The sequence below is a fragment of the Muntiacus reevesi genome, chromosome 1 (assembly GCF_963930625.1).
Source record: "Muntiacus reevesi chromosome 1, mMunRee1.1, whole genome shotgun sequence".
Classification (NCBI taxonomy): domain Eukaryota; kingdom Metazoa; phylum Chordata; class Mammalia; order Artiodactyla; family Cervidae; genus Muntiacus; species Muntiacus reevesi.
Window position 1 is genome coordinate 175,123,630 of NC_089249.1, and position 24,116 is coordinate 175,147,745.

The window sequence follows — 24,116 nt, forward strand, 5'->3', positions numbered from 1 at the left end:
AATGATCATCCATCCCCCTTTGACCTCAGCAATTCTTCAACAAGACAAAGACAAGGCAGTGAGCAGTCTGCAACAGACATTTCTGAAATGTCTTGGAAAAGCAACTGCGAGAAGCATTTCACTGGAAAACTGCCTCTGGTTTCACTGCTTGACACAGCAGCGGAAGAACAACAAACAATTATCAAACAAAATAAACATACTCCCCATCTGCCTCCCTGCCCCTAATCCCCTCACTCTTTCTGTATTTCTGTTTGGATTTTTTAATTATTCAGTGGGATAAAGCCTGGCTGAATATTCGAAAGCAGCAAAGATATTACTTTTTAAAGTGTCTGTTTGGTCTGTTTTGGAGAATGGCATGGCAACCCACTCCAGTGGGAGACTCTCTCTTGCCTGGAGAATGCCATGGACAGGAGGGCCTGGCAGGCTACAGTCCACGGGGTCCCAAAAAGACGGACAGGACTGAGTGACTTTACACTTTAATCTGTTTTGGGAGCAGGAGGGAAGCGGACTGGGAGTGGGTCAAGAGAAAATTATAACGACAAAGGGTATGTAGAAGCAGCAACAGAGGGTTTCCAAAATCCCTTAATTCCCCCAATAAAAAGTTGCTCAGTAGCTCTGAGTAGGAAGTCTGGCAGAGTTAGGTAAATACTGCAAAGCCCCCCTCTAAGCCCCAAGAGACACTCACGCTTTTCCCGGGTTCTCCAGGCCCTCCAGACACCCCATCTCTCCCAGGGAGACCCTGGCATGGGAAAGAAAACTGATGTAAGATTCTCTGCAAAGAAGAAAGTGTAACTCAAATTCTGCCCAAGTCGCCAGGGGCCGTGGGTGCATACAGAGGGGGCTGGTCGCCCACACCGGGGTGCCTCAGACACAGGTGCCCTCTGCCCCACACGAGGCTTTGGCTTGAGAGTTTCTGGAAACATCTAGGGGGCACCAACTCTGCCAAGAAGAAGCCCCTCTTGGGAGAGGCCGTTTGGGTTCCCCTCAGAAACCCCCTCTCAAGCTGGCTTCTGGCTTCTGCTCCCGACCTCGACCCTGTGCACCCACAGCCTCAAGGCCCCTGTCCGCGGCCCCCAGGGCTGGTGATGACCCAGCGCGAGGCCAGCCCCCCAGGCCCGCAGCGCAGGGAGGGTCCAGGTGTGCAGAGCACTGTACCATGGGGCCGATGTCTCCGGTTTCTCCTTTGGCTCCTCTCTGCTGGCTGTCCTGCCCTGAATTGCCCTGAAAGGAGCACAGGAGGGCAATAAGTCACACGTGCACTCTATCTGCACATATAGAAAGCCACTGCCGCAGGGGGCCAGGGGCCAGAAAAATAGCAGCAACATCTGCAACCCAGGCACTTCAGCCACATCCTGTTTCAGTAATGCCCACCCCACCGAACAGAGCTTGTCGTGGGGTCAGCAATCGCTCTGAGCCCCAGACCGGGTGGGGGGTGATGGCTCCCCCTTCCTGTTCTTTCTCCAGGGGAGGACGGTGGCCAGGCTCACGCATGCCTCGTCCTGCCAGGACCCCAAGAGCCTGGCCCAGTAGTGGTCACTTGCTGACTGGTTTTATAGCCCCATAAAACAGGAAAGCTATAAACTCTCCTCTTTCTCTAACCCAAATTTGAAGAGTCCAGAGACCACACTTTAGAGAAGCTTCTTTGGTCTTAATAGGAGAGGCTTTGCAAAGAATTATCTTGCAGTCAGAGAGCAGAGACATCTCCAGCCACCCCAAAATTCTAAGAAAAGGACAAACCACGTATTTCGCCAGCATACTTTAAAGCAATTTCAACAGTGAAATCCTTACTTTCAACCCACTTCTCCCCACACCCCCTTCCCCCAGACTCAAATCTCGTATCAGTGATGAAGAGTTAGTTCCCCTTACCGGGTCGCCTCTGATCCCGACATCACCTCTCTCGCCTTTATCTCCTTTGGGTCCTTTGTCACCCTAAATAAAAACCACAAGCAGAGCCTGAGAATTAGTCTCACATTTTCATCTCACCCTCAAAATGGCATTCTTCCCATCACAAATCTTAAACTGAACAGTGTTCCAGCATTTACCATTTACTCATCTGCCACGAAGGGAAAACTACCTCCAAGCCTTTCAGGTAACCCACAGGTACTTATGGGGACCCACACTGTACCAGGCGCTGGGGATTTAGTTCAACAAAACACACTCAGGTTTTGCCCCATGGGATATACTTTCCAAACAAGAAAAGACAACATAAGCATGTCATGACTGACAGGGGACGTAGGAGATGCCAAGAACACACCCCAAGAGGAGGTCAAGGAAGGCTGCCCAGAGGAAGCGGTCTTATGCACAAGTAAAAGAAATCATCGCTGAGTGAAATGTTTGTCGCTTTTCCACGACAGCCACACTACAGACATATGCTTACCCTCCTTCCTGGACTCCCTTTCTCTCCAGAAGTACCGGGCAGTCCTTTGTCACCCTGCCAAAGACAACAATAAAATGTCACTCCTGGCGCAATGTCTACCGTAGACTGATGGATTAGTCACCCGCATCTTCCGGCCCAAGCGCAGTTTGGACTTAAGAGTGGAAACTCACTTACATCTTCACCATCAAGACCGTCCAGTCCAATCTCTCCTAATTCACCCTGTCAAGAGACAAGATGCATGAGTGAGTGCAAAATCTGGCAGAATACTGGGAAAGTTTTAAATATACAAAGAAAACCAGGCTGAAGTACCTTCTCTCCCGGGAATCCACGAGAGCCCTGGAAAGGAAGGGAAGAAGGAATATGAGCTCCTTCCTGGAGGCTGGAGAGGGTAGGCCAGAGTAGGCTAAGGGCTGCCCCATCCCCGTCCCCAGCATGAAGGGCGGGGTCTAAAATTTCAGTGTTAGAGATTCATCTGTTTGGATAACTTTCTCTCCATCACAAGGGGACCATAACGCTAACCTGCCTGGACCTGAGCACGTGGGTGCTGTTGGCCCCCTTGGGAGCGGGGGCTGCAGGCCAGGGGCAGGGGCTCCGAGGAGGCCCCTTCGTAGCACTAAGTCTGGGGGCTGGTCCCTTGACATTGGCTCCCAAACTCCAGCAAATGGAAGAGGAGATTCATCCGCCCTTGATTCAAGCATTTCACAGGCAGGACCTTCCAGCGAGGGAGTCCTCTCCCAATCTCCACCCCCCATTTCCCTCACCCCCGCCCCCCAGGTCCAGGGCTCTGAAGACGGCACCGGTCCTCTCTCTGCCCAGCCCAGCCTCTCTCTGTGCTGGTCAGTGCGTGCTGGTCGCTTCACACTGCCACAGGCAACTTGTCTCTCCAACCTCAGGCTCCCTTCCCAACACGGCCTGTGCTCCTGAGCCCACCAGGCCCGGGGCCCCCTCCGTGAGAGGCCACCGGCTGCCCAGTGCTAAGCGGAGAAGCCAGGCGGGCATCCTCCTCCCCCAGGAGGCGCTGGGAGGCGCTGTCTCCTTCTGCACACGTGCGGGGCTGCAGGGGTCCCCTCCCCACACTGAGGGGCGCCCACACTCTACCTTGACTCCTCTCTGCCCGGGGCAGCCCTGGAAACCTTGAGTGCCGTTCACGCCAGGAGGACCGCGCTCACCCTGCGGGGAGACAGACAGGGGTTCTGCAGGTTGGAACTTCTCGGTGTGTGCGTCCACCGAGGAGGGCCTGCACTAGCGGGGCTGATGGGTGATGTGCAGGCGGGCTCCAGCCTCCCTGCACTGGGCCTGGAACCGGCAGGTCCCTGCCCCGGAGGGAGACAGACGGGGCAGTCAGCAGCACAGGGCAGCTCCTGGTGGGTAGGGGACGAGCAGGCCTGGGTCCTGGGTCTGGTGAGCACTGGGCCCCGTGGAGGACCCTCAGGCTGGCTGCTTCTCAGTGTAGTCCCTGGTTTCAGCTCTCCAGTGAGGTCCAGGCCCAGCGCTGACACCCGGCTCTTCCAATGGGACCTTTGCGGCTTCCAGTCCTTCCAGACCTTTGTCTGTCCTGGAAGGACCTTCCAGTCATCCCACTGGGGCCCTCTATCCCCACCAGGATCTCTCTATCCCCACCTCAGGACCTCTCTTTCCCCACCAGGAGCTCTCTATCTCCATCCGAAGGCTGAGCCTTGTCGGTTCTCAAAACCTCTCAAGTCACTTCTGGGTCAGGTTCTCTGCTTCCCAAAGGCCCTGCTCAAGATTCCACCCACTCCCACTGGAAGCCTTGGCTCCTGAAAACCCAATCGCCCTCGGGGAGACTCCTCTCAAAAGGTGTCACCCTTAAAATCCTGCCTAGGTTTCCCCTGCACCCCACTCCAGCCCCCTCTCCTCTCGGCTGGGTATCTGAATTTGGTAGATGCTGGGTTTGGCATTCCCGGTGGCCCTCTGACTCCAAAGCCACTCCATCCCTCTTCTGAGATGGAACAAGTGAAGACCTGCACTTCATACCCACATGCATCAGACAGTTCCCATAGCACAGAACTCTGAGTCGAGTTGTTAAGACAGATAGGAATTCATGATTTTCCCAGTGGAAAAGATTGGAAATGAAACAGATGAGGAACTCCACAATTCAGTTCCAACATGTAAGGAACAAGGAGGGCGTAAAGACTTAAGGAATAAAGCAACGTTGACTTACAGGTCCACCTTCGTCACCGGGATAACCTCGATAGCCATCTTCTCCAGGAATACCCTAGAACAAAGCCATCAGTTCCTGGGTTAAGAGCTGTGGTTTTCTTTGCTTCCTACTTAAGCATCTCCCTGATCCTCCTTCACGCAGTAGAACCGTGTGTTAGGTGTCCCTTGAACGTGATAGCTTTCCACACGTTATTTCACTGCAATTATTCTATCAGGATCTTTAAGGCTCTTGATCTACCAAGAAATACTGTGTGTTTCCTATAACTTAGAAGCAAATGCAAAGAAATGTTGCTGACCATCGTAGTGAGGCTGCCAGTCAATGATGCCACTGGTCTCAACATGGTTTTATAAATTTAAGAAACAGTGCAGAACTGAACCTGATGGAAAGGGAGGCAGGAGCAGGCACGGGGAAGGGTCTGCCCCTCAGGCTCCCTGTCCTACCACACATCTATCCCTACTCCTTCCTCTCCATCTCCCCACCATGACAGCGAAGAAATCTCTCAGCCAGAGTGGCACCAGCTCCGAAGCTAGTCTCAGGTGTAAAAGAGGGTAAAGCCACCTACCTTTGGCCCGATGCTGCCTATGGGCCCTCGGTCCCCTCTTTGTCCAGAGCATTTGCAGGGGATCCCACAGCAAGCTTTCTCAGCGATGTTGTCCTACCGAGACAAAAGGCAAAGTTCACCCCTCAGTAAACGCCTAGGAAGAAAGCAGAAGTCTGAGGAATGTGGCATTCACAGCAGATGACATCACTCCCCGTGGCATTTCCTCGGAGACTCAGCCATCAGCAGGCTGCGGGATGTCACACACAGTCTGAAGAGCCACCAATGATAATACATCCTATTCATAAAGTCACCTAAGGTGGGCCTTACTTCTAAAGTTTCCAGCATAGATATTCAAGCTTCAGTTGCTAAGTATAACATAGATATTTTTAAGCTGCAAAAAGCAAAGCCTAACAAACCCTTGTACACAGCCGGGATGGAAGGGCGTTTTAGAGCAGACCATGTGTCTTTCCCCAAGCCTTGGGCAGTCACAGAACACGGTACTTGCCTAGAGAGAAGGCCTGGGAGTGGCCATGTGGTGGGATTCCTGCCTGAGCCACAAGCACCCCACCTCTGGTCACCAAGGCCTCCAACATCCATCAGACACCCTGGACATCATGTGGGAAAGCCCATCCCAGGCCCTGGCCTCATGTGGGAAAGCAGACACCCGACAAACATTTCCACCTGCTAAACTCATGAGGGTCAATGCATTTGCTTGCAGTGAATTTCCTAGAATTTTCCCGTGCTCCCAAGTACCAAATTTGTCTACTAACCTCCTTCCACTCAAAAAAAAAAAAAAAAAAATCCTAATCCCAGTCCTAAGAAGAAGGCAGGAGGGAAAGTGGGCAGAGTCAGTGAATTCTGCAGTTCACTGCTGCCTCCGCCAAGAGTTGAACACTCAGGCCCACACCCCAAAGTCCCCAGCTTCACCCCTAACCCAGGAGTTAAACCTACTAGCTGAGAGGCTGAACTCAGGGGAATTAGGAAGCCTCGTGGTCTGTCTTCATTTGCAGCAAAGGAAACTAGAAAAGAAGGCAATAGGAGCCCCTCTCCACCCAGAGACGATCTTTCTTTTCCTGCCTACTCTTGTTTTCCCTGTTTTCTACTTGGAGAGGGTCGACTTCAATGTTATGTCTTCTCAGCCATCTTATAAAGAGGAAAACGTCTCGTTAAAGGAGTAGAGGACACGCTGCCTGGACACCCGCTTCCCAGGAGGCCACCTTTCCAGTCCTCAGAGAGCTCCCTTGCAGGACTCGTGTGATGGCAACAAAGCAGGTCCCTAGTGAATCAGATGACTCCAGCTGCCCACCCAGGGGTCTCTCCTCCATTTGCCTGGTGATAACGGACTGTATTATCCTGAGATGCCACAATTTGCAGCATCGAAACCAGCGTGTACACAGATACACAAAACACTCACCAGCTGCTCGGCTAGCTCGTAGTCTAGGTCCAGCAGGTTCAGCCTCAGGGGCCGGTTGTACGTGAATCCTCGCCCGAACTCAAGGTGCATCAGCTGCTCCAGGTTGGCGACGCGTTCAAGGCCCACCAGGATCAGAGCTCGGACACCTGCGGGCACAGAGCCACTTAAGACTGCTCACCTGGGCGCTCAAGGAACATGACGCTCTCCTCCCGCCTCTACTTGTTAAAGAAAACTTCAGTACAAAAATCTGGCTTTGTAGTGAGGTGGATGAACCTAGAGCCTGTTACACAGAGGGAAGTCAGTCACAAAGAGTAAGACAGATATCATATATTAACACACATGTACGGGATCTAGAAAAATGGCCCTGATGAACCTATTTGCAGAGAAGGAATGGAGACACACAGACATCGAGAATGGACTTATAAACACAGCGAGGGATGGAGAGGGTGTGACGCAGGAGAAGGCGTGAGAGAGTAGCACGGATACACACACACTATCACGTGTAAAATGGATATTATTAACTAGTGGGAAGCCGCTGCATAACGCAGGGAGTCCCGCCTGGCGCTCTGCGATGACCTGGGGGGGTGGATCGGGACGGAAAGGGAGGTCCAAGAGGGAGGGAATATATATATAACTATGACTGATCTCATGCTATTGTACAGCAGAATCCTATTCAACACTGTAAAACAATTATCCTCCAATTAAAAATAATAAAACAAATAAATAAAAGTTGACCCTTAACTGAAACGCATGTAATCACACTATTAGCTGTTCCTGCAGAGTTGAAATACTAGAACTCTGGACTCTTCTGGGCAATTGTTTCCAAGGTGTCAAAAAGTACGCTGATGGATGTAACTATAGGAAACGACACTGTCATTTAAGACATACATAAATTCTCAGGTTCCGGTCCTATCTAACACAGATGTGTTGTGGGAAGAACTGAAATCCTACCCCTCCAAAATCAGATGACAAGAGCTTCTTCTCCATTACTCTGGAGAAGCAAGCTACTAAACCAAACATTCCTGAGCCAAGTCATGCTTCCATAAATTCTTCTTAGACCTCTGATGTTGGCACTTACTTTTTCGATCATCAGTGCTATCAAATTCCAAAGCAAATGATCAAACGGTACATCTGGTAACAGGTACCACTACAAACCAGTCACATTAAATTTGGGAAGTATGCTTCCATCATTTCACATTAACTTTGCTTAACAGGGCTTCCCTGGTGGCTCAGATGGGAAAGTGTCTGTCTGCAGTGCAGGAGACCCGGGTTCGATCCCTGGGTTGGAAAGATTCCCTAGAGAAGGAAATGGCAGCCCACCCCAGTACCCTTGCCTGGAAAATCCCACAGACAGAGGAGCCTGGTAGGCTACCGTCCATGGGGTCACAGAGTCAGACACGACTGAGTGACTTCACTTTTCACTTTTGCTTAACATTATAGTATGTTTGAGCTGTGATAACTGCAAACCAAAAACACAGTAGATACTTTGGCTAGAAAAGTAATGCCTAATTTATATGATACAGCCAAATGAATCAAAACTTCATGTTCTTTTGCAAAAGCACCAAGCTTTCTAGATGTTGTACCACATGAATGAGCTGAGGACACCATGGGGTCTGTGTCAGGACTTGGTCTATGTAAGTGAGGGGTACTTGCTGGCTCATCCCATGAGTCCAGGCAGGTTAAAGAGGACCCAGATGGTGGACAGAGGAGTCCCCCAGGACAAGCCACTGCCCCAGAGGATCTGTTAGCGAACTCATTTCTCTCCAACCTGGCAGTGCATCTGCCTCCCATTTAGAAAGCCCCAGAACCCACCTTCTTGTCGGAGTTCCTCTGATGCTCTTTGTAAATCAGCCAGATCCCCATCCACTCCATCAGTAAGATGAATGACCACCTGAAGATAAAAAGGTGTGTGAAAACCCAGCTGAAATTAAAAAGAAACATCACAGACCCTTACAAGGAAGATTAGCCAGTTCAAATCCTTCACCTCATGGTGGAGGAAATTGGGGGCCAAGGTTGAAAAACAATTATCCCCTATTCATAGATCCTTGATACTGTGCAATAAAAGGGGTATAAAATAAATGGTTATGTTGCAGGGCTTGATTTATTAAAAAGCACACACAACGATGGAAATAAACATTTTATCTCCTCTTATTTAGAGGATGTAGCTTCTCACATGCATGTGGGGGGAGGGGTGTGCATGCGTGTCATGGGCTGGACCGTGTCCCTCTGAAATTCACAGTTTGAAGTCCTAACCCTCAGTGCTTAGGAGTGTGACTCTATCTGGCAACAGGGCTTTTAAAGAGGCAACGAACGAGGTCATCAGAGTGGGCTCTCATCCAACGTGACCGGTGTCCTTCTAAGAAGAGGCGATGGGACACAGACACGGAGAGGGGAAACCACACAGAGACAGAAGAGACAACACCATCCCCGAGCCCAGTTGAGAGACTGCCCCAAAAACAACCCTGCCTCCCCTCTGATCCCAGACCTCCAGCCTCCAGGACCGCGACAGAGCACACTTCTGTTGTTTAAGCCACCCCGCCTGCAGAACTCTGCTACGGCGACCCTGGAGAACGGGTGTGTGTGTGTGTGTGTGTGTGTGTGTGCAAACATAGAAGGAGAGATAAAATTATATACAACTGGAGAACATAGCGTATTTAAAGGGCAGGACTATGATTAAACATGCATTAGTCACAAATTCAACTCATTCAAGCTTAATTACTAATTTCAAAGCTTTTTTTTTTAGAGCTTTAGTAAAACAAAGATATTTCCTTTCAGCTCAGTTGATGATAAAGGACTCTTATACACAGGCACCACCAACCCCACCAAACATGAAGAACATCCACAGAACAGCTTGGCGGGGCGGGGAGGGGGGTGGTTTCGGGGCGTCAGGGTTTGACTCTTGCCCAGGAAAACTCAGAGATGACACAGGAAGTAAAAGCGAGGCGGCCGCCCTGACCTTCACGTTGTCCAGCGAGGCCTGCCGGAACTTATTCTGGTAGAGCTTCAGCGTGTCCGCGGTGAGGACATAGGGGTGCTGGGCACGCATGTTCTGGAACTTCTCAAACAGCTCCGGCTGGTACTCAGCAAAGTCAAAGGCCTCGACGGGGCCCGAGGGCGTGAGGGCCACCACGGACACCCGCACCGTGGGCAGCTGGCTGCCGCTGCAGCTGATTTTTTGCATCTGACTGATTCTCCTCAGGATGGCGTCCACCTTGGACTCAAGGCCCTTCTGAGCCACAAAGACATTCTGATCTCCTGAACCATCGAAGCCCAGAATCACATCCAAGTTACAGGCTATAAAAGGGAGAAGCAGGCCATGAGCTCAAAGTCGAGATGCTGAGACACTTTCAACATATAGGCACAGCCTGGGACGTGGACCAGAAACATGCTCACTCAAGGGCAAGATGAGATCTTCTGTGTATGAGCTCTGAGAAGCAATTGGATCTGCCTCTCTCACCGGGAAAATGCATGCTGACTCTTAGGAACCAAAACTGTTGGCATTTTAGTATGTTGGCTTTGGGGAATTAATCAGCTCTAGCACAGAATACAGCCAGTGTCAAGATGCATCCCAAGTATCTGCTTTAGATTAAACACACTTGGGAATTCAAACACTCTGATCTCTAATAATCTAAGGAACCTACAAATTGAAATATATTATCAGTCAGTCTGAATTATTTAGGGGATTAGAGAGGAGGGGTAAATCTGGTAAGAGCAAGAAAAGAGACGTCCACTCCTATCCGGGAAACACAACCTATCACAGAGGCGGGGGCAACCAGAACCCAGCCACGTGGATGTAAGTCGGTCCCAGAAGCAGCACGTGCTGCAGGAGACCCAAGGCCAGCGCTGGGCATCTGGGCAGCCAGACAGCTTGCCAGCATTGAGAAGACAGGGTTGAATACATGCACCTAAAGGACGTTACCTTTGGAAACGTCAGTCACGCCTGGACACAAGGTCTCGTGCATCGCGTCGTGCAGAGTTTCCAAAACCTGCTCGCTCAGTTCCGACAGCTCCTGGACGCTCCCCACCCGGAAGGCCGTGGCGCTGTTGGACGCTATCTTCCCAACCTCCTCCGAGTCGATGTTCCTTACGCCCACCGCGAACACCTTGACGCCTCTCTGCGTGAGTGCCATGCTAGCCTCCTGAGCGTCCTCCGCGGACTTGCCCCCCGTGATCACGAAGGCGATCTGCGGGACCCTCTGGTCCAGGCGGCTGCCCGCCTCAGGCACGAAGTGGTTCAGCCGCAAGTGCTCCAGGCCCACCTTGGTGTTCGCGTGCCTCCCCCCTTTGTAGACCACCTTGTTTATGGCGTCGATAATCTGCTGCTTGGTGGGGAAGTCCTTCAGGAAGAACTCGTCAGTGGGGTCAGAGTTGTATTGGACCAGCCCCACCTGGATGGAGTCGCCCCCTTCATAAACCGTGTCCACAATTTCTGACACAAAACGGAGCACTTCTTGGAAACTGTCTCTCCGGAAATTGATGGAACCGTCCAGCAGGAACACGATATCGGCTTTCTTCTTCTCTAAAGATGATGACAGTGAGAAAAGGGGAAATTCAATTTCCATACCCAGAACAAAATCACCAAGCAGAAAATGATTAAAATAAGGCCTTCCTGTCATTCATTCACAGTAAACAGCTTGGCTCTAGTCCATGACTCTGTAGTTACCAGATTTACAGCCCTCAAACCATCATGCCCAAAACCAAAAGATAAATGATAAATCACCTAAATAAAAGGAAAGGAGAAGTGAGAACTCAGCAGATCCCCAGTTACCCCATGCAAAATGGGGTTATGCCATGGATTCATCAGTCCATGTTATCAGGGGTTTTAGGAAATGCCACTGAACTCTTTCTTCCTGGTCAAAAGCAAATGATAGTGTCTGGCAGGAGGGGGGACGTGTCCTAGAGGCAAGGTGAGGGAAGGCTGGAGAAAGACTGGAAAACAGGAAGCAGACTGCTCACACCTTTGGAGGACTGCTGGACAGTATGCCAAATGCTTTGTTGGAGAGACCTTCCCAATTGTAACCAAATCGTTGAGAATAGAGTTGAGAGAAGGGAGATCCAGGGCAGTGTGGGATATTCCACCACCAGTACAGAAGGAGGATATGAAAGAGCTAAGTGGAATGTGATGCCTCGTGGAAAAGCAACCCTAATCGTTGGCTCCAGATGTCTGCATGGCCATCACCTGCAGAGGAGCTGAGAAAGACATGGGTTGGTGGAGGAACTCAACTTGTTCTTGGCAGCACCCAAGGTCAGATCCAGGAGCATGAGGTCAGAGCTATAGGTGGACAGCTCTCAATTCCCCCAGGGAAGTGCTTTCAGTCCAAGGAAGGACAGTTGCCTCTGTCCCACCTAGGACAGAGGTTGCCTTTCAATCATGTTTGGAGGGGCATGGACTGAACAACTTCAGTGGTGTCATTTTATTCTGAGAGCCAATGAGTCTGTGGCTAACCCTCGATGCACTATTACAGAACATCTCAATAAGGCTACAGTTAGTCTCATGGAAACTCATGGAAGAAGCAGTGACCTTTTGCTTTCTGAAATGGTTCCTTCTATTTCTCCTACAATTTCAACTGAATTTCTTTTTTTTTTTGGAATTATTCTTCTTGTATTTAATTTCTAGGGACTTCCCAAGTGGCTCAGGGGTAAAGAATAAACTTTCCAATGCAGGAAACTTGGGTTCGATCCCTGGGTGGGGATCCCCAGGAGAAGAAAATGGCAACAAACCCCAGTATTCCTGGGAAATCCCATGGACAGAGGATCCTGGAGGGCTACAGTCCATGGAGTCACAAAGACTCAAGCATGACTTAGCAACTTAAAAATCATTTACTTTCTAGCAGTATCACAGCCACAAATCTGAGAGAAGAAAATCATTAAAATGAATGCTGATTGCCTTTTTTCAATTAAAAAATAGTTGGTGTTCCCTCAGAATGGCCATCATCAAAAAATCTACAAGCAATAAATGCTAGAGAAGGTGTGGAGAAAAAGAAACCCTCTTGCATGGCTGGTGGGAATGTAAGTTAATGCACCCACTAAGGAGAAGAGTATGGAGATTCCTTACAAAACTAGGAATAAAGCTACCATACGGCCCAGTAACCCCACTATTGGGCATATACCCTGAGAAAACCATAATTGAAAAGGACACATGTAACCCCAATGTTCATCACAGCGCTATTTACAATAGCTAGGACATGGAAGCAACCTAGATGTTCACTGACAGATGAATGGATAAAGAAGCTGTGGTATGCATATACAATGGAGTATTACACAACCATGAAAAGGAACACACTTGAGCCAGTTCTAATGAGATGGATGAACTTACAGCCTATTACACAGAGTGAAATAAGCCAGAAAGTGAAAAATAAATATTGTATACTAATGCATATATGTGGAATCTAGAAAGATGATACCGATGAACCTGTCGGCAGGGCAGCAATGGAGACAGACACAGAGAACTGACCTGTGGACATGGGGCAGAGAGGGGAAGAGGAGGATGGGACCAATGGATAGAGCAGCATGGAAACATATACATTACCATATGTGAAATGCATAGCCAGTGGGAATTTGCCATATGACTCAGGGAGCTCAAGTCGGTGCTCTGTGACACCCCAGAGGGGTGTGAAGGAGTGGGATGTGGGAGGTGGGAGGGAGGTTCAAGAAGGAGGGGCCGTATGTATACCTACGGCTGATTCATGTTGATGTATGGCAAAAACCAACACAGTATTATAAAATAATTATCCTTCAATTAAAACTAAATAAAAATAAAATAATAACCACTCTATAGTCCCAGGGCCCACAGCACATACCTGGTCTTGAGGGAGAGGGTGTGTCCACTCCCGGAGGTGCAGGGGTGACCCCAGAGGACCCAAAGGAATTCATGATCCTTTCTTCTATGTTGGGGAGGTCTCTGAACTCCCGCACTGTGAAGACAAGCCTGGGGTCGCTGGTGATGGTCTGCAGTTCTGTTCTGTCAATGTTTCGGTCTCCAACCCCTAAGCTCGCAATTCCCGCAGATTTTATCACCTGGGAATACCTGGAAATATCATCCTGGGATTTTCCACCCAGAAACAGAACCAGGTGTTGGGGCACCCCATCTTCTATCCGGCTCCCAGCAGATTTGACAAAGTAATTCCTTGCCACGAATTCCAGAGCCTTGCCAGTGTTGAGAGGAGACCCCCCTTTGAACCTCAGGCGACGTATGGCGTCCAGCACGCTGGCCTGGGATTTATAGGTCTTTAGTTGAAATTCTGGGAAGACGTCGTTGCTGAACTGTAGGACCCCAATTCTCACTTTGTTGGGACCGACGTTGAGTCTTCGCACAATCCTGATAACAAAGTCCCGGATGTGCGCGATGCCATCTGGCTTCACGCCATCAGAACTGTCGATGAGGAAGACAATGTCTGCAGCATCGCTCTCCACGGCTGCGGGTGAGGAGAAAAAGGAAAACTCAGGAAAAGGAAAACTCAGGAAAAGGAAAACAGGACTGGCGCATATCTGGTTTCATTTCTGCACTTCGCATTCCATCGCACCATCATGCTAATTAACGTGAAAACTACCAGCCAATGTGCATGTGTTTATCTCTCGGGATTTCTAATCAGTCATTACAAATTGGGCCTTTTGCACCAAAACAATGTCTGCTTCTCGAAATATTGTCAGTTCTCCAAAACTTCCCCTTTCTGAGTTTAATGGTGGCTTTGCAGTCTGGGTTACAACTTCTTTCAAAATCAACAGCGCTTAGAAACAAATCCTGGGTGACCACAATCTATGAATCATGACCTGTTACTACCAGCAGGGACTGAGATCGCCCAGACCAACATCTCTTCTTATTACTCAAGAAAAGAGAGACAGCTAAGGACAAAGGCCACCACTTAGCTAGTAACAGCCAGGAGAATCCCAACTCTCCCTCAGGGTGTTTGATTCACAGTATTTCTTTTTCCTCACATATCTCTAGCATTTGTACAAAGTTTTCATTTTCACTATTATTCCCCTATCTCCTTTGCATGAATCAGTTTCTTCACTATACAATTAGTCAAAAGTCCTAGGGAAGATAAGAGACCCTGGTGGCTCAGATAGTAAAGAAGACCCAAGGAGACCTAGGTTTGATCCCTGGGTTGGGAAGAACCCCTAAAGAAGGAAAAGGCAACCCACTGTAGTATTCTTGCCTGGAGAATCCCATGGACAGAGGAGCTTGGCGGGCTACAGTCCATGCAGTCACATGACTGAGCCACTAACACTTTCACTTTTCAGGAAAGATAAACCATACCTTCCTATTAACTAGATTTCTAGGTACTTCCTGGATGCCATTTATTAAAGAGCTCACAAATCCAACCTTTTGCCTCATAAAACACTGGCCACTTCCAGTGGAAAAACAGCACAGCAAAAGCTGAGCAAGTGGTGGAACAGAACCATTTTTTGTTGAAAACAGAAAAGCTGGCGCAGCACACACAGCCAGGCCTTGGATTCTCCAGTGGAACACAAAAGATTTCACAGAACATCAACATCAGGGAAAGCCATGCTCTTTTGGTGTCTGAACCCTGACAGAAAGAAGACAGAAGTAACCAAATACCCCCTCATCTTGGATGACAGGTGTGACCACTGTTTCTTTACCAATTACAGCTTTAGCCATGAGAGTTAGTGAGATGCCCAAAGAATTACTCCCCCTTCTCAACAACATCCAATCCAGGGCAAAGTCCCATTTCCTCAAGCCTTCCACAAAACCATCTATGGCAAATTCAAATCCTGCCGTCCGCCCTTCCTGATGCCCTGTGGATCACCTTCTTCCCTGCAACAAGCCACAGTCCCAACTGGTTCCATCACAGGTGTCTGCTATCTTAGCTTTACTTGTGAGCACCATGGCCTTTGAGCCCATTTGTATATATATATATATATATATATTTTTTTTTTTTTTGGAGAAGATACAACAAAAGAACAATCGCAAACACCCAGTCTCACCTGGAGGCGGGTAGCGCGTGCTGGCCAGGAGCTGCTGTATCTGCTCGGCAGTCAGGGTGGTGATGGGCGTCAGCAGTTTCTGCTCCAGGCTGGGGAGCTCTCGGAAGGTGCTGACTGAGAACACGTACTCGGGGCTCAGCGAGATCTTCACCAGCTCTTCCTGGTCTACATTCCTGGCGATCGTGAGCGGCGCCACGCCAAACTGCTTGAGCTCTACAGCCGAGTCGTCCACCTCATCGTCGGACTTCCCGGAGGAAATGAGGACCAGGAACTGAGGGACACCCTCCTCAATCCGGCTCCCCAGGGGCCTCTTGAAGATGTTCCTTGCCACGTACTCCAGGGCACCCCCGACGTTGATCTGCCTCCCGCCTTTGGGCCGCAGCCGCCGCACCGCATTCTGCACCTCGTCCTTGCTGGAGTGGACGTTCAGCAGGAACTCCACCCTGGGGTCATCGCTGAACTGGATGACCGCCACCCGGGTCGTGTCGAAGCCCACATCCAGGTAGTCGACCAGCCTCTCGATGAGCGTTCGGATGTACTGGAACTCGGGGCCAGCACTCTGGGACCCATCGATGAGAAAGACCACATCCCTCTTGCCGCTGACCACTGTGAATCAAACGTTATCTTAGGGCTTCAGCTCCACTGGCACCAGACCCTTCGTGTTGATGAGCCGCCTCCCAGTTTGTCACAGAATTGCCACCTGGCAGGCGAGGCATCCTAATTCAGACTCTTTAAGTTAAAATAACCAGTCCCAGGAGAGGATCCTGGGGAATTCAGTGATGACAGGTCAGAAAGAAGAGAAAGCCCAGCAGAGGATAAGGAAGAGTGACTCTGCAGGAGGAAGAACCTAGACTCGCAGGAGCCGAATCTAGATGGAGGGAGCATGGCATTTCAGGAGGGAGGGGGTCACAACTGTGACAGACGACACTCACGGGTCAAGTGGGACAGCACCCAACACTGACCGCTAGGATCTGCCGGATGGAGGGACTTTGCCCAGCGCACTTGCTGTGGAGCGAGGAGAGCGAACAACAGGTTAGGGTGAATTCAGAGAGAACTATAGGCAGTGAAGATGATGCTTATACAGGAGACCGGGATGGGATGATTTGAGAGAATAGCATTGAAACATGTATATTACCATATGTGAAACAGATGACCAGTCCAAGTTCAATGCATGAAACAGGGCCCTCAAAGCCCGTGCACTGGGACAACCCAGAGGGATGGGATGGCGAGGGGGGTGGGAGGGGGTTCAGGAGGGGGACACATGTACACCCATGGCTGATTCATGTCGATGTATGGCAAAAACCAGCACAATACTGTATAGTAATTAGCCCCCAATTAAAAGAAGTAAATTATTTTTTTAATTAGAAAAAAAAGGAGGCCAGGACCCTCCTGGAGGGGAGAGCAGGGCGTCCGGGGAGTTTTTGCGAGAGAAGGAAAGGCACTGCGTAATGATGCAGGAGATGGGAGAGTTGCAGGAGGCATTCTAGAATAGGAAGGAGGCAGACTGTCAGGGGAAGCAGAGACATTCTTCTTTGATTTTACTTATACTTTCTCAGTGAAATGGAAATCAAGGTCATCAGCTCAGAGTAAACTGCAGAGGGAGAGAGGCAGATGAAGCAGGATGAGGAAAAGGCAGAAAACAGTCATCCTGAAGAGGGGGAAAGCAAATGGACCAGGAGGCACGCTGCTCTAGAGACATGGGCTTGTGTGTAAAGAAGCGGCCACGCACGGCACCAGCATTCCCAAAGTGCCTTCCTGGGAGCGCCAGTGCCTCAGATGAACCAGAAAAAAGGTGGTGGGTGGAGTGCGGAATAAAGTTCAAGGTTTGGATTGACATATATGCAACACTATATTTAAAAAGATAACCAACAAGGACCTACTGTATAGTACACGAGACTCTACTCAATAGGCTGTGATAACCTAAATGGGAAAAGGATTTTAAGAAAGAATAGATATATGTATACGTATAACTGAGTCACTCTTCAGTACATCTGAATGAACACAACATTGTAAATCAATGATATTCCAATATAAAATAAAAACTAAAAAAAGAGAGAAAGAGAGAGATTCCTGCAGCCAAACAAGTTTTGGAAATGTGCTCCCCTATTGTACGGGGGACACACAAAACGCATCAACTAGGGAACGGCCAACAAAACCCTCACTGCATTTACCCCCCAGTATCCCCAAATTTATTGGATGGTGAGCCCTGTAGAACATTCCAAGGAAGGCTCACAGGGGACTGCTCTGTTCTGCGTGGACACCAGCGAGGGGACATTGCCCCCCTCTCTCACCCGCCCTAATGGTTTCCTGTATCGACTTTTCTCTCACTTGCTTTCACTCTCCCCTTCCCGCCGCCGACCCCAGCCTGCCCACCCCTGGATGCAGACGCTGTTCTGTAGGATGTGAACCACTCAGGGGCAACACTGAGTGTGCCTGTTCTCCACTGTGCCCTCCTCACCCGAGGGCCCAGGGAGGGTGGGCCCATCTGAGCCCCCTTTCTTCTGCATCAAGCCTGGGGAAGCAGAACAGGAAGTAGAATAAGCCAAGGTCACGAGAGCCAGGCACCTTCCTGCCAGTTCAGACACTCGTTTCTCTGCGCTGAGCAAATTCAAATGCCATCTTCACACTTGGGCTCTGAGAATATTAACATTTCAGAGATGGTGCCCAAGCTTGACAGAGGCACCTGGGACGAACACCCTCCCTGACCACCGGAGGCTGCCAGCTGAACCCACAAGGGTAACGTGGACCCAGAATCCAGAGGGAGTTTATCAACTAGAGGGCCCCTCTCTTCAGTTATCAACACAGAAGGTTTCATGCAGTGTTAGGGATCTGAACTATAAACCAAGCCCACTTCTCTTTTGAGACTTAAATTTGGCTAAAAACACGACTCTCAGCCTCTCCCTAAGTCGTTTCTGGCCACCGAGGCCACGCGGCTCCTAGTTCTTCATGTAACCCTAGTTTTCACTCCCCATGGCCGAGAAAACAAAACTGAGAAGCCTTCATAACCCACAGTCCCAACAGCCCCAAATATTTTAACGAAGGAAGTGACAGAGAATTGGCTCCTTACCCGGGGTCGTCATGGGGACGACAGACGCCTGCAGCTTGCTCAGCTCCTCGCGGCTGAGCTGGGTCACCCTCTCTGAGATGACCTGTTGGATGGTCCCCAGCTGCCGGAAGGTGGGGATGGCCACGGCGAAGTCAGGAATGAAGGAGATGGTCTGCATCTCGGTGATGTCGGCGTTCCCAATGCCGATGCCGATGGGCACGGCCCCTCCCCTCCTCAGGACCACGGAGGGGCCCCTCACGTCATCCCCAGACCTGTCGGCCGTGAGGACAATCAGGAGCTGGGGGACGCCTTCCTCTATGCGGCTCCCGGCAGAGCCCACCAGGATGTTCCTCAGGACAAACTCCAGGGCGGCCCCTGTGTTGGGGGTCGGCCCGCCCAGCAGGGTCAGCCCACGGATGGCTCCGACCACGCTCTGCTGGTCCATGTAGGAATTCAGGTAGAACTCGGGCCTGGTCCGGTCGCTGTACTGCACCACGGCCACGCGGACCCGGTCTGGTCCCACGTCCAGGCTCTCCACCACTCTCTGGACGAACTCCTTCAGCAGTGGGAAGCCGCTCCTGACACCCTCGGAGCCGTCAATCAGGAACACCACATCCTTTTCAACTGAAACTACAAGGAAGACCGCCTCTGTGACTTAAGGCAGGAAAGGGACAATTTCATACCAACCGTAGTGCGCTGAGTAATGGCCCCCAGAGATATCCAACTCTGAATCCCTGGCATTGTATAGAAGAAAATGTTCAGGGGTGGTTAAATTAAGGATCAGGGGCATGGAGATGTGTACTGGATTATACAGGTAGATCTACTGTAATCAATCACGTGTCCTCTAAAAGGCAGAGAAGAGGATTAGAGTCAGAGAGAGATGTAAGGAAGGAAGCAGAGGTCAGAGACAAGAGAGGATGCTACCCTGTTGGCTCTGCAGATGGAGGGGAAGAGGCCGTGGGTCATAGAAGGCAGGTGGCCTCTAGGCCCCAGAAAAAGGGCTATCAGCCAGGACCTCCAGGAGGAAGGCTGACCTCTTGATTTTAGCCCAGTAAAACAGGTTTTGGATTTCTGAACTCTACAACTTAAGATAGTAAAATCATTCTGTTTAAAGCCATTGAATCAGTCATTTAAGTCAAATTTGGTGGTTTAAATTCTAAAGGAAATCAACTCAATAAACATTGGAAAGACTGATGCTAAAGCTGAAGCCCCAATACTTTGGCCACCTGATGCAAAGAGCCAACTCATTAGAAAAGACCCTGATGCTGGGGAAGATTGGGGGCAGGAGGAGAAGGGGACGACAGAGGATGAGATGGTTGGATGGCATCACCTACTCAATGAACATGAGTTTGAGTAAGCTCCAGGAGATGGTGACGGACAGGGAAGCCTGGCGTGCTGCCGTTCATGGAGTCACAAAGAGTCAGACACGACTGAGCAACTGAACAACAACAACAAAAATCGCCATAATTTTTTAAAGCAGCAATAGGAAATTATTAATAATAAAAATAACAAAAATTATTTTAGAATTTTTGAATGTTTGAACAATATCGTTAACATTCAAACCTGTACTCAAGAAGAAATGTTGAGGGCGGGAGAGAGACATGGGTTAGTGGAGTCTGCATAACCATCACACTTTATAGATGAGAGGTTTCAAACGAGTTGCTGCAAGTCACAGCAGGTCAAAGGGGGGAAATGTAACCCAGATGTCCAGTTAACAACCCAAAACCAACAGTAAATGTGTCCAGTCGTCAATGAAGAGAAGCTCTAGGTTCTTCATTTTCAATCAAAGGGATTATATGTGAAATTAATTACTCTTTTTACTGCATATTTATCACCCAGTGGAAAGCGGTTAAACATGAAGTCATGGTTACGAAGATTAGTACTCAGAAACTTTAATATAGCATTTATAATGGGACTGCGCCTGCCTCAATTCATGCTTTGTATATTTAATGAAAATAGAGAATGAATTATAACCCAGTGACAGCCACTTAAAATAAGATATCTGGGAAATATGTGAAGATGAAGACTCTTTTAGTTCTAATGGAACCATGTTATATGTCTTTTACTATGCATACAATAAAAGTATTGGTTTTAGAAAAATAATTATTTTTCATCATTGATATGTCTAAATCTTTATAATACATCTTATGATGAAACAGTCTAATGTCCTTAAAAGTCATCACCCTGAGTCTTCTGTTTTGCCCTAGAGAGAAGTTAGAGAGCCATCTTGGGAACAAAAAGTCATATTCCATTGCAAGGAGATCAAACCAGTCAATGCTAAAGGAAATCAACCCTGAATATTCATTGGAAGGACTGATGCTGAAGCTGACGCTCCAATACTTTGGCCACCTGATGTGAAAAGATGACTCATTGGTAAAGACCCTGGTTCTGGGGAAAATTGAAGGCAGAAGGAGAAGGGGGTGACAGAGGATGAGATCGTTGGATAGCATCACTGACCCAACAGACATGAATCTGAGCAGATACCAGGAAATAGTGAAGGACAGAGAAGCCTGGCATGCTGCAGTCCCATGTGGTCACAAAGAGTTGGACTCGACTTAGGGACTGAACAAAGAACAACTGCAGAAATCCCCTATCTTTCTTGGAAACTAAGGAGGGCTTCTACCTGAGGACCTGCAGCCAGCAGCCTAGCGTCAGCTCATGCTGGGGAGAGCTGGACTGCAGAAGCAACCAGGTGTTCTGTGCCTTACCTGGCGCCGGTGCCCCATTTTGCACCGATTTTAAGAGGTTCACGATCTGCGGTTGCAGGTCTCCAATCTTAGGAAGGGACTCCGCAGCCAGAATAAAGGCTGGGGATGGTACGATCAGCTCCAACTCAGCAGGGTCTGCGTTCTTCGCCTGGAGGATGAAGGGCACCACCCCGCTCTGCTTCAGGTTGAGTGCGGGCCTGTCCACACGGTCCGATGACTTTCCTGCCACCAGCAGCACCAAGAACTGAAGCACTCCGTCCTCGATCCGGCTTCCAGCAGCCTTCACAAAGATGTACCTCTGCGCGTAGTCCAGGGCGTAGCCCAGGTTGAGGGCTTTGCCCGTCTTGAGCTTCATCCTCTTCACGAGATTCAGGATCTCGGGCTTATTCTGGTGCTGGTCAAAACGGGACTCCACCTTGACGTCGTCACTGTACTGAGCCACCGCAATCCGGGTTCCGGCGGGTTTCACGTCCAGCTCATCGATGACCTTGTAGAGAAAGTCGCGGGCGGCGGTAAACTGGCCCATGAGGTTGGCTGAGCCGTCGAAAAGGAACAGGACGTCTCGCTTGCTCTCTGCAACGAAAGTGGGTCGTGGGGCACAGTGAGGGACAAGAACACAATAGGCGCCAAACCAACCTCAACCCGGCACCGCCAGCTTTCAGTCATGGGAATTCAGGCAATTCACCTGATGATCACTGTACCAGCAAGGCAAGAGAAAACCCACAGCAGCTGTCATTCAAATGCCCCTTTCAAAGCAGGGCTTTGCGCACAGGGCTAGCACAACTGGACCCATCTGCCCAATCTAGCACCCTGCTTCCTCAACGCTGCAAGCCAAGGAAAAGCCGAGGGGGTCTGTTCTAGCATCAGGTGCCAATCATTCTAGGAGAACAGACAGTGTTTTCAAATTGTTATCAACTTCTGAAAACGTGGTCCTTATCATCTTTTTGCTTAAAAACTGATCTGTCTCTAGTGACAAAGGCTGCTATGGGTTATCCACCCAGTATACGTGACATTGATGTCATTGATGCTCTATTTGGATTCTCTTTCCATTAAATTTGGGGTTATGGGTTAGAACCCAAGGTAGTGTCTATTACCACTCTGTGGGTAAGTTGTCAGTGACTTCCAGTCTGCTGTGGTCAGACTACAGAAAACACAGCGGCAGCCAATTGGGGGCTACAATGTGTCACGTGAACATTACTTTCTGTTCAAACCACTCTTAGAACTATTTTGATTAGGTTTCAGAGGGCTCCATCTAGCTACCCATCTGCGTGATATCAGAAACTGAAGGAAGTAAGGGTCCATAACTCATCATCTGATTAATTTGCCACCATAATCACCAACACCTAGACTGCCTTTGAAACCACTTTACCATCACAAAAAGACACAGGCTTTGTTGGGTTTACGACAAATACTCTTCTAGATACAGCAGATTTGGAACATAAAAACATCCTCTCAATAAAATCAATTTCACTTTTAAATGCTCCCAGTGTATACTCATGTATGAAAGGGGATCCAGCTTTTCTCTCTGTTTTTCTCCCATTTCCATCCGGATTTGCACGCCAGAATCTTCAGAGGCATTGGGGCAAAAATAAAGAAATAAATAAGTAAAAGCTTCTGATTCCAGGGTGGGACAACCTGGGTAGAACATAAGCTGGAATTTCTAGACTTTCAAGGACAAACACTCCTTAGACAGAGGACCTAAGCTTGCTGGTACAGTGTCTCGAGCCTCTCTTCAAAAACCCATGAACCAAAGGGACCCCATCATCTCTGCACAGCTCGTCTCCAGCCTCTGGAGTTCAGCCCGGGCCACCTGCCCACCAAAGAGGTGTCTGGGGGGAGGGGAAGGGAACCCCGAGCAATCGCAGAGCTTTACCTGGCTGGGCAAGAGGCACCTCCTCCACACCTCCACTAACATAAGTGGTTAGGGGCTGAATCAGCTGTTGAGGCAAAGCTGGCAGGGAGCTGAAATCATCCATGAGATACACCAGGCCCGGGTTAAAAGCAATCTGCTCAAGCTCCGCCCTATCGGCCTGGCTAGTGCCCACACAAAAGGTCAGTATGCCCGCACGCGCCAGGGCGTTGGCGGCTTGCAAATAGGAGTCCTCAGACTGCCCGGCCGTGAGCAGGAGTAGCAGCTGCGGCACGTGGTCCCGGATCCTGCTGCCGCCAGCTTCGGTGAAGTGGTTGGCATGCACATAGCTCAGGGCCGCGCCTGTGTTCAGGACCGACCCCCCCTGGAGCTGCATCTGCCTCAGGTGAGCTAGCAACTCTGACTTGGTCGGGTAGGTGTTTAGGGAGAACTCCGTCACCGGAGTGTCACTAAATTGCACCAGACCGACCCGAATGTGGTCGCTTCCAACATCAAGGCTGTTAACTAGGTTCATGACAAAGTCCCGCACATAAGGGAAATTGGTCTTCCCGACGTTGGACGATCCATCCAAAAGAAAGATGATATCCCTTTTGTTTACGTGAACTGCAGTGGAGCACAGAAAACAAGAGTGAGACACACACAACCACGGAGGCTTCCTCATGTGTGCCCGCACATGGGCACACATGCCAACACGCAGAATACAGAGAGCCAGTCAGGACAAGCACGTCCATCTCGTAAAATATGGCAGAAGGCTGCATATTTTCCTCCAGTGGGGGCTGGCGATTGTGAGGTGTATTGATTGCTGAGATTACGAAACCCAGCTGGGTCACAGAGTGATACAGTGCCAAAGCTAGAATGTTTGCAACCAACCATAGTGACCAGAACCCTTGAAACAGAGCATTCCTTCTGTGGAAATGAAAGCTACAAAGGTGCTGTGGCTTTCAGCATCAATCGGTTTATAGCCACGGACAGAGACAGGTTTACCTGGGCGAGACTGGGTCCCCCCAGGATTCCCTCTGCACATCTACACAG

At 49.6% G+C, this 24,116-nt stretch overlaps 1 protein-coding gene across 6 annotated transcripts in view; it reads right to left on the reverse strand.

Moving 5' to 3' along the window:
- The window catches only part of COL6A3 (collagen type VI alpha 3 chain), a 90,143-nt gene that overhangs the window by 34,218 nt on the left and 31,809 nt on the right, over positions 1 to 24,116 (reverse strand). For 3 of the 6 annotated variants that reach the window (XM_065917027.1, XM_065917030.1, XM_065917029.1), the window contains 18 exons: positions 23,088 to 23,687; positions 21,215 to 21,787; positions 18,528 to 19,136; positions 15,461 to 16,066; positions 13,315 to 13,929; positions 10,434 to 11,033; positions 9,471 to 9,808; positions 8,327 to 8,405; positions 6,515 to 6,660; positions 5,122 to 5,214; positions 4,560 to 4,613; positions 3,476 to 3,547; positions 2,687 to 2,713; positions 2,552 to 2,596; positions 2,378 to 2,431; positions 1,867 to 1,929; positions 1,156 to 1,221; positions 686 to 739 (listed from right to left, as the gene is read on the reverse strand). In XM_065917027.1, the coding sequence (XP_065773099.1) occupies positions 686 to 739; positions 1,156 to 1,221; positions 1,867 to 1,929; positions 2,378 to 2,431; positions 2,552 to 2,596; positions 2,687 to 2,713; positions 3,476 to 3,547; positions 4,560 to 4,613; positions 5,122 to 5,214; positions 6,515 to 6,660; positions 8,327 to 8,405; positions 9,471 to 9,808; positions 10,434 to 11,033; positions 13,315 to 13,929; positions 15,461 to 16,066; positions 18,528 to 19,136; positions 21,215 to 21,787; positions 23,088 to 23,687 (4,694 nt within the window). The remainder of the gene's footprint in view (positions 1 to 685; positions 740 to 1,155; positions 1,222 to 1,866; positions 1,930 to 2,377; positions 2,432 to 2,551; positions 2,597 to 2,686; positions 2,714 to 3,475; positions 3,548 to 4,559; positions 4,614 to 5,121; positions 5,215 to 6,514; positions 6,661 to 8,326; positions 8,406 to 9,470; positions 9,809 to 10,433; positions 11,034 to 13,314; positions 13,930 to 15,460; positions 16,067 to 18,527; positions 19,137 to 21,214; positions 21,788 to 23,087; positions 23,688 to 24,116) is intronic. The other 3 variants (XM_065917034.1, XM_065917032.1, XM_065917028.1) reach the window with 1 other exon arrangement.